The sequence below is a fragment of the Limulus polyphemus genome, unplaced genomic scaffold (assembly GCF_000517525.1).
Source record: "Limulus polyphemus unplaced genomic scaffold, Limulus_polyphemus-2.1.2 Scaffold276, whole genome shotgun sequence".
NCBI classification, from domain to species: Eukaryota; Metazoa; Arthropoda; class Merostomata; order Xiphosura; family Limulidae; genus Limulus; species Limulus polyphemus.
The window spans coordinates 290,243-300,236 of NW_013665886.1; the positions used below are offsets into that span (position 1 = coordinate 290,243).

Sequence of the window (9,994 nt, forward strand, 5' to 3'; positions counted from 1 at the left end):
CTTGATGGCACCTGGTTAGTTCATCCTCTCTTTTAACACTTACCGGAATTTGGTCTTTGTTGTTCCCAAACGTCATTTTATCAATGTTAACTACACACTTCCTCGGTAGCAAGTAATCCAACCCTAATATGCATGGATCTTCAATGTCAGCCAAGTATAATTTGTGTCTGTCCTTTATGCCCATGGGCTCAATAGTTACCTACACTGGTCCCCAAAACCTTGCATATTGTCCTGTTACACCACAGAGCTTCTGTATGGCTTCTGGTACTCCTTTGTGATCTAGCACCTTGATACTCACAAGGGTTTGCTGAGATGCAGAATCTATGACAAAGTTGCACTTTTAGCTATCCAACGTTCCTGTCACGTAGACACTATGCGTGCTTGCCATTTTACACTTAGCTGTTGGGACTTCACAATGGGGTTTGGTGGGCGTCCCTCAACACCAACCACTGCTGTAGTCTCACTTCTTGTGTATTGTTCTTGTTTATTTTTTTCCTGACACCAATTTGTTACGTATCTGCTTGTTTGTTAATTTCCAGTAGAAATTATTTCCGAGGAAATTCCGCGATACAAGTCCCTTCTTGATTAAACCAGTTTATTCTTTCTTGGTACAAATTTTTAGTACACAGTAATTCCACAGTCAGTACGTTTCTCGTCCTTTAAACTTAGCAATTTTTATAAATCACAGCGATTCACACTCCAGATAATTTCGCTCTCTACGAGTGGAAAACACACACTAGCTCGAAAGAGAATCGTAAATTACCCGAAAATCATCGTGACTACTGTTCGCTTAACCATCCATACATTCCCGCAGGCCTTTCTGCCAGGCTTATATACTAACAAAAAGGCGTCTCTTTATCACACTCGAACTTCCCTGATAATTTGAGAAACTCAGTTAAGCATGCGCCAGCAGTGTCACGTGACTTCCGCTGTTGTAACAATACAAACAAAGTTCAACCATCTTGAGTTTTTGAGTGTTTTACAATTTTTAATCACGTAACAAATATACATAACATCAATGTTTGTTTGTTTTAAGTGGAAAGCTATTTGCGCTTTACTCACAACATGGATCGAACAAACTTTATCGTTGTAGACCCTCAAATATATATCTGAGCTCCTGGCTTAACTTCATTGCATTATTAATTAATTGCCTGTCAGTTAAGGTTTAAATGTTTGAATTAGGGAAACGTGATTTATCTTTTTCGTATATTAACACAGCTTCTCTAATCACGCTAAGTTGTTGAAGTGAATCTTGTCAGTTGGTATACAAGTAGTAACTTTTTGAATTTGAAAAATCTAGAAAAATGGAAGATTCTGACACTTATTTCAGGTCCATGTGACTAAGAAAAATATTATTTTTTCCGTCGAGGGTGTTGTTGTGTATAAAAAGTTAAAAAAATTACAAAACTTCTCCGAATGGGAGTTTATTATTTCAATTGTGACAAAAAAAAAGCATAACATATATTCATTCTCTTTCGAATAGGAATATATATATATATATATTGTTTCGTGTTTCATAAATGCTCATAATCTTGAATTTCTTAAAATTTATTGATTTTGCTTTTTCATTGTCTTATTTACTTTGCTATGTAGTGGCCCACCAGTGTATTGTTTGCGTATACCAGTTTTGAGTTTACGACAGGCTGTTTACTTGTGGTTTAGTTTCTCCATTACCTTTTCTACTTCAGACCAGTTTATTTTTAGCCCATTTTAATTTCCTTCTTCGATCATTATTAACATGTGTATTTTTTCTTCAGTAAGTAACCAACATTTCTGCGTTTCTTCTTGCAAATCATGCCATCAATCGCCCAAGATACCTTTGTGTCTTCATATTTAGTCGTTGAATCATAGTTTCTCCAATTACACTGAGAGGTCAAACTACTTATAGGCCAGTAATCTTAATTAAAATAACTACGTAAATCAACCAGAGTGCACACTGTGATATCGTTTTATCATCAAAACTAATGAGGTTTAAAGTTGAAACTGATAGGAATGTTTAATTAGTAAACACTGATAAAACAGATTTAAGGTACAGCTCTGATTGCTTCATATATATATCGAGTTATTGGGGAGTTAGTTATTAATTAATTTATTTGTAACTATTTTGAGAACCTTGACATTCATTGTGATTTTCAGTCGGAAATCTTCGAAAGTTTTAGTAAATATTTCTTCATGTAAAAATGCTTTGTTGAGCGTGTGGAATAATTTTAGTTGAAAAATTGTAGTGCCAGGCTCAATATTTATTGTAATGTAATCCTGGACCAAACCATCCACCTTTTTAAATGAATTGAAACATATTTTTTATGAATATCTAAACTTGGAAATAAATTTTAGCATTACGTTCACAAGATACATATACATCGTGAGCTGAATATATGTATTCATATTTTTATTTTGAATAATTTGCTTCAAGCTCAGATAACACCAATACAATCGACCAAACTCATGAAATATTTCGTCACTTGAAGAATGACGTTTTGTTTCACTCGGAATGTATTTTGTGGTTTAAGATTTCTTGAAGGAAGGTCTAATGACAACAAATACCGTGTTATAATTAGTTTGCATAGCAAAAATGTGCAAATTTACCGATTCTTTTGGGAAATTATATAAATTTGTACTGTTCAACTATACTCTGTGCAACACAGGCACCTTTTACCACCATTCGAATGAGTCCACTATTTATGTTATTAATAACACTGCCTGTAAATCACCATCATTTACATTAATTTTCTATTTTACAGGTAGTGTTTCATTAATCAATTTTGAAAAATGAAATTGACTACATCTTAGAAATATTTAACTTTTGATAAATTGTATTAAAATATCAAGAGATGGCGAATACGTAGCAAATTTGTAATAAAAAGCTGTAGGTACATGCAATACGAATATTAATTTAAGGTGTGAAAACAAAATTCGTTATAAAGCATGAATGAAAATATTAATTCTAATACATAACATGTTTGGTTGTCTTCATCAGCCAAGGCTGACAAAACGTGTCAAGTCCTTTATATCAAAAATACTGGATTGTTTCATGCTATATAACGAAATTGTTTTCGTATCGTAGTTATAGATTTGAGCATGAAGAAGCCTATTTGTTTACATATAACTCTATACGTAAATCAAATTAATATATAAAAATAAGCAAACTCGAATGGAGATGAGGCTTCAGACGAAACAACACGTATACTGAGAATGCGGTATTCGGTATTTTAAGCCTAAACATCATCTTATGCAGCACAAGCGAAACGGATGGTTAGAGACCCTTAAGGCTCACGCATAACAATCCCTAATTTGGGATTCCTCAATAGAGAAAGGATAATAAGTCACAGCAATAGCTACCGACGTGATTACTCGTAACCGATTAGTGGGATTCATTGTCGCAGTCCTAATGTCCTTCATCCAAAAGAAAGTGGGATTTGTGTTCAGTAGAATATTGCAGGCTGGTCCATCATTTTAGAAACTCAAGATAGACATGAACTATTGACTGTGAAATGTTTATCCACATGAACTATTGGCTGTGAAATATTTATCCACATGAACTATTGGCTGTGAAATATTTATTCACATGAACTATTGGCTGTGAATTTTTTTATCCACACGAACTATTGGCCGTGAAATATTTATCCACACGAACTATTGGCCGTGAAATATTTATCCCCATGAACTATTGACTGTAAAATATTTATCCACATGAAGTATTGGCTATAAAATATTTATCCACATGAACTATTGGCTGTAAAATATTTATCCACACGAACTATTGGCCGTGAAATATTTATCCACACGAACTATTGGCTGTAAAATATTTATCCACACGAACTATTGGCCGTGAAATATTTATCCACATGAACTATTCACAGACACATACTAAACAACTGTCGCCAATATGGGTGTATAATTGTTGGATATGTTGGACAAAGAAGAATGTTAGGAAGCTAAGCAAATATTTTATTCTTTAAACAACGACACGCATTAAATAATAGCCTACGCAATATTATTTTACTCCTTGAATAGTAAGTCACGTTGAATTTAAATAAACACATATTAAGAGTCAGCCAACTTAGGGATATAAACTATTGAGGTTTAATCAATAACGAAACCGATGCTCTGATCAAACGGAAATTACTTATAAACCAGTTGGGTAATCAAAGGTACAGACTAACCAACATGAAACCACATCAAAGAGACTGAAGTATATGTAATTTAACTCTAGAATCTAAGTATGGAGTAAAGCAATATGACAACTGACGTTAGAGCTCAATCAGCGTAACGACTGTAACTATCACTCAACCAATTTGAAGACTAGAATTTCTATTTAACTTTCATAGAGCTTAAAGTTTCACTCTGCCAAAGCGGATAGAGAGTTCACAGGCCAATTGATATGAAAACTGAAGTCAGAGTTCAAGCAGGTGAAGATCCATCCAAACACAATGGATATTCAAGGATCGACCAATTAAGTTGGTGCCTAAAGTTTCGGCTAACAAATTCGGTGATCGAAGCTGTATAACAATGTGTGTAAAACATGATTCAACATGGTTAAAATAGTTTCATAAGTTGATGTTTTTGAGAGATAAGTGTTTGTTTAAAAATTAAAAAAAAATAACAATAATGAAAGAGAAATGCTAATGACTCAACAAGATACTTTAATATTCACTAAAATGTACACATGATAAGTCTCCCAGATATGACATTAAGAATGAGACAGCTTATGGTGAGAAAGAGAACAAGATTTTGGCCAATTAAGATGTTCTATTGTTTTGATGGATTATGGAAAACCTCAAGATTTATTTACAGACAAAAAATATTGTATTTTCCTCAATTTTCTGCGTGTACATAAAAAGGCTGAACATTATAACATTTTTTTTCGTTCCTCACCATCAAAACCACCGAAAATGCGAATAGGTTACTATGTTACTACCATACACCAGCAATATGGAAACTGGCCTCTGGGTTGAAATTAGCTACAGGACCAACATACACCAAAATGCCCAGTTAAACAAAAATGTAAATAATACATCTTGTTATGTAAGACCCAAAATTACTGGTCATTTTAGTAAAAAAAATCAATGAAATTCATGTAAATGAAGCTAATATGACGTTTTGAAAATAACTTTCTATTGAAATCAATTTAATTTGTTTTCTTAAACATCAAAGAACGTAAAACAAATCAATAATTATGGTTTGATTAGATCAAAATATTGAAATTTTTAGATGGAATGAAGATAAAAGAGAAAACAGGTATCATGTTATGTCCACCTAGGTTCTTTTTAACGAAAAGTTTAACAAGAAAAAAATAATAAAGTAAATAAAAAATGGTGTTAAAATATACTGAGTGAATTAACGAAAAACTAAACTATTTGAGCAATGAATACATTTCACATGACGTGAAACTACACAACAAAACTGAAGAAAGCCACCTAAACCCTCAAAATCATGGCTCATTAAAGTCACATGAAAATACGTTTATTAGTGTGAAATGTAACTTTTTTCTGCCCTCAATGACCAGAATGTATCCGCGACCATTTCTTGAACAGAAGCCAGTCGGTTTCGCTTAATAAGTAAATATATAAAACAGTAATCTTGTTACCTGATACACGTCTTACTGTGTCACTTGCACGCTAAAAAAATGATTGTTATGATAAGTAAGGTTTGAGAACTCTAAAGACCATCTTGTTTGATAGACTAATTGCTATTCTATGGGTGTTAGGAACCTAAGTGAGACGAATATGGCACGTATACCCATCTACTTCTCATGCTTAAAGTTATCAGGTCGCTTATGGAAACAATTCCAGACTTGTAATCTAAACTCTCTACACTTTTCTATTAAATTCATAACCGGTATGAAATTTCTCAGCATCATTGCATTGTATGTATTCACCATAGTCAATCTAAGCTAATGAAATTACAAAATATGTTTACCACAGGTAGAAAACACAATAAAATAAAGTTATTCAATGCCCTAGTAGGATTCAGCCTAGTTCTTGCTCTTGGACTACCGTATTTCTTCAGATTAAAAGTATCATTTCCACTGATGTAACCTATGACAAAGAATAAAATTTTACAAAACCAAAACAGGTAGTTTATGGTTGCGGACAGGCATTAGTCCTATCTGTGAATGAATGTGCCATCTTTAGCGTCAGAAATACAAAGATAGCCGTACAACAAGGTGTAGTCAAACGACGATAGAGTTTTTGGCATCTTTTTTTGAAATAACTTTTAATACGTCCTGTGCAAAATATTGAATATAATTTTCTTATAGGACTCCAATACATACATTCGACTACCAAATGTGAAGAATAGAATAACAACACAGCTAAAGTTAGCCACTGAAAGCTTTGTCCTATAGAATTCAAATACTGATACAAAACAGACACCAGGTGTCTCTCACAAGACACAATCACAGACTAGAGAATGGGTAAATATTTTTGAGCATGTAAAATAAACACACAATACTTACCTAAATCCAGGGCCAGCGCTACCATTAGGCCATCTAGGCAGCCGCCTAGGGCTCAGACCTCAGAGGGGCGCAGTACTGACCTTTAAGGGTCACAGTTTTATACAAATTAGTTGTTTTAAGAAAAACATAATAAAAGTTTTGTGCTTTTTATTTTTTCTACAAAACATCTGTTGGCTTTTTTTGGGGGGGGGTGCAAGTAGCTGGCCTTGCCTAGGGCGCAAAATAGTCTGACGCCGGCCCTGCCTAAATGTTTCGTCAGAACTCTTACAACTTTAAAGTTAACTGTTGGTCGCTTCTTATAATTCTGATTACATGATTTAACTTTCGGTAAAACAAAAACAATCTTTACGGAACACCATTCAGTAGTTAACAGCATTTTACGCAAAATTTTAGTGTTACTGTTCTCTCATCAACGTACACAAAAGGGTCAGATACACGTCGAGTGTCAAATATTCAAACAGAAACAACATACAGGATGTGCGCTTCTTTGAGCACAACAGCTTTTCTCCTGAGATTTAATAGTTGTAAATTTATGCTGACAGGAAACTTTGAACCGAGTCAACATAATATTTGATCGTAATTTACAAGCCTATCATGTATGGACCCAAGAATGAAATTAATGCCTGATTACTTTACACTGGCCATATCATTTCAATGTCTAAAACACAATTTGTTCCCGCACGGAACACCTGAATCTAACAATACTGAGAAATAAAAAAAGAGTGAACAAATCTCATGTTGATGTTTCCATGGAGCTGATGGGAGGTTCGTGCAAGATAGAGTCTGTTGAAAATGTACTTTCTGTTACCATCGCAATATAGCCTGGAGAAGAGCTGGTGGAGGCCGGGATGGTCATGGTTAAAGTATCGTGTAATCCATTTGTAGCCCCAGAAAACTTGGATGTCAGTGATTGTAGCTGCTCGCTTGAGTTGGTCGGGCTGCTAAGTAGTGAAGCCATACTTGTGGGGCTAACCAATGTTGGCGAATCAAGGAGACTCAAAGGACTATCTCGATACCTATGAACATGAAACAAAGAGAAAATAAAATTTTGGGAATTCTTAGTAAAAGATACAATTACATTAGAAGCAGCTATTTCAGCTCAGTAAGTGCAACAAAGTCATATCTTTAATAGCAGTTTCAGTTATTTTACTTGTAGCTTTTAATTTTTTAATAAATGATAAACAGTAAATATACTACTCGAAAGTATGTAACTGTATCTGTGCGTGCATTAATTATACGATGATAGTGTAGTTCCAATTCCATTTTTCTTACAAGAATTATCATTACCGAAGTAAGCTAACTATAAATACCAGACAAGGACATATTTGTAGGTAATAAACAAAGTTCAGACATAGAAATATATGTCTAGACGCAATGGTACAACGATCCGACTCAATGTACGAAGCGGTATCATAGAGATAAAGTTTTATTTATATATGGAGTATTGATTTTATACTAAACTCAAAGACTGCTAATACTAATATTAAAAGAACTGTATATAATTTTTATTTCAGCACAGGAAATAAAAGAGAGATTTTATGTGATTTTCTTAAAATCAACCAAATGAAATACAGTTTTAGCCAAAATGTTTGCATAATGTTCTATATTGATGTTATTGTCTACATGCATGGAGTAGTTATTTAGTAAATGCCCGAGTAGTCCCAAAGAAGGTAGTGGATGATCGGACAAACATGTACGAGTTGCTATTCTCATCTGTATAAGTTGTTTTGAGCATTTGTTCGTCAAAACACACATATACACCTGTTTTGAAAAAAGGGTGTGCTTTTGGTATAATATTTTTCGAAACAGATCACCGCTTTGTTCAGATCATTTCTCTGTACTTGGGATAGAGCCATGCCTTGTCACGTGCTAGAAGTTATAGGGTGTCAAATTGTTCGAATGTTCAGAAATGGTATGAAACAAACGGATATTGCCAGAACAGTAGGGTACCCCGGTGTACTGTATCCGGAATACTGAAACATTATCGGACTTCAGGAAACTTTGTTCCAGGAAAGTCTACTGGTAGACGCCGAAAAACTACTGCCCGGGATGACCGTATTTTGATCAGGTTAACACGTTAAGGTCGAAGGAAGTATTACAACATTTTACGAGAGAAATGGCATGAACACATTAATTCCGGGTTATCCAGAAGAACAGTGAATAGGGGACTGACCAAACAAGGTTATTTTGCAAGAAGGCCTATTTGCAAACCGATATTAACCAGAATTCACCGCTGTTACCGTGTTACTGGTGTACGACAGTTTGACAGCGTTAAGTGTATTTGTATTCCATTTTAATAATAATGATCTTATTTGTTACAAAATATCAAACATTTTGGCCAAGACTGTAGTATGATTTTGTCTGGAATACAAGTTAATATGGGCTAACAAACCACAGAGAAGAAAAAGCCCTGACAACGGACTAGGTAACACATTGTGTTTGAGCTTGCCAAAGTTACTTGTCATTCATGTCATTGCCCAAAGTCAAGAAAGCGCGATTCTGCAATTGCATTATGAATTAAAATTTCAGTGAGAAATAAAATATTTTAAAATATTACTTGTTATACATAATAACAAATCACAGTAAAGTTTCAAAATGCTATATACGTAAGAGCAAAAATATGTTTTGCGAAAAACGGAGTAAAGATTTCTATTTAGCTTATTTAGGAAAAAACAGACTCAAAAACGTTTGAATACGAACTATAATCAGTTTTGGCATTTAATACGATGTGGGACTTTAATATTATTGATGGGCTTCAACTTGTACTTAATTTAGTGAACTCTAAGTTTGCTAACGTAGTATTTTATGAGAATAGTAATTTTTCGTAAGAGAGCCCGCCATGGCCAGGTGGGTAAGACGCTCGACTCGCAATCAGTTCGCGCCCTCATCCCACCAAACATGCTCGCCCCTTTTAGCCGTGGGGGCGTTATAATGTGACGGTCAATCCCACTATTCGTTGGTAAAAGAGTAGCCCAAGAGTTGGCGGTGGTTGGTGATGACTAGCAGCCTTCCCTCTAGTCTTGCACTGCTAAATTAGGGGATGGTTGGCGTCAGGAAGGGCATCCGGCCAAAACCGAAAATAGCGAAAAAGCTACGGAAGAAGAAGTAATTTTTCGTAAGTACACCGTGTGTTTATTGTGAGTAGGGTGACAGTCAAACCATAAAGGATTAGTTAGGTTAGGTGTGGGTAGGGTGACAGTCAAACCATAAAGGATTAGTTAGGTTAGGTGTGGGTAGGGTGACAGTCAAAACCATAAAGGATTAGTTAGGTTAGGTGTGGTAGGGTTACAGTCAAAACCATAAAGGTGTGGGTAGGGTGACAGTCAAACCATAAAGGATTAGTTAGGTTAGGTGTAGAGTGACAGTCAAACCATAAAGGATTAGTTACATTAGGTGTGGGTATGGTGACAGTCAAACCATAAAGGATTAGTTAGGTTAGGTGTAGAGTGACAGTCAAACCATAAAGGATTAGTTACATTAGGTGTGGGTATGGTGACAGTCAAACCATAAAGGATTAGTTAGATTAGGTGTGGGTAT

The 9,994-nt window shown here is 34.8% G+C and overlaps 1 protein-coding gene across 1 annotated transcript in view; it reads right to left on the bottom strand.

Annotated features, from left to right (window-relative positions):
- Positions 1 to 4,622: 4,622 nt before the first annotated feature.
- LOC106456964 (transcription factor Sox-5-like) overlaps positions 4,623 to 9,994 on the bottom strand; it is a 337,448-nt gene continuing 332,076 nt past the window's right edge. Inside the window, exon 14 of the mRNA XM_022382769.1 lies at positions 4,623 to 7,473. Coding sequence (XP_022238477.1) covers positions 7,191 to 7,473 — 283 coding nt within the window. The 3' untranslated portion in view covers positions 4,623 to 7,190. The remainder of the gene's footprint in view (positions 7,474 to 9,994) is intronic.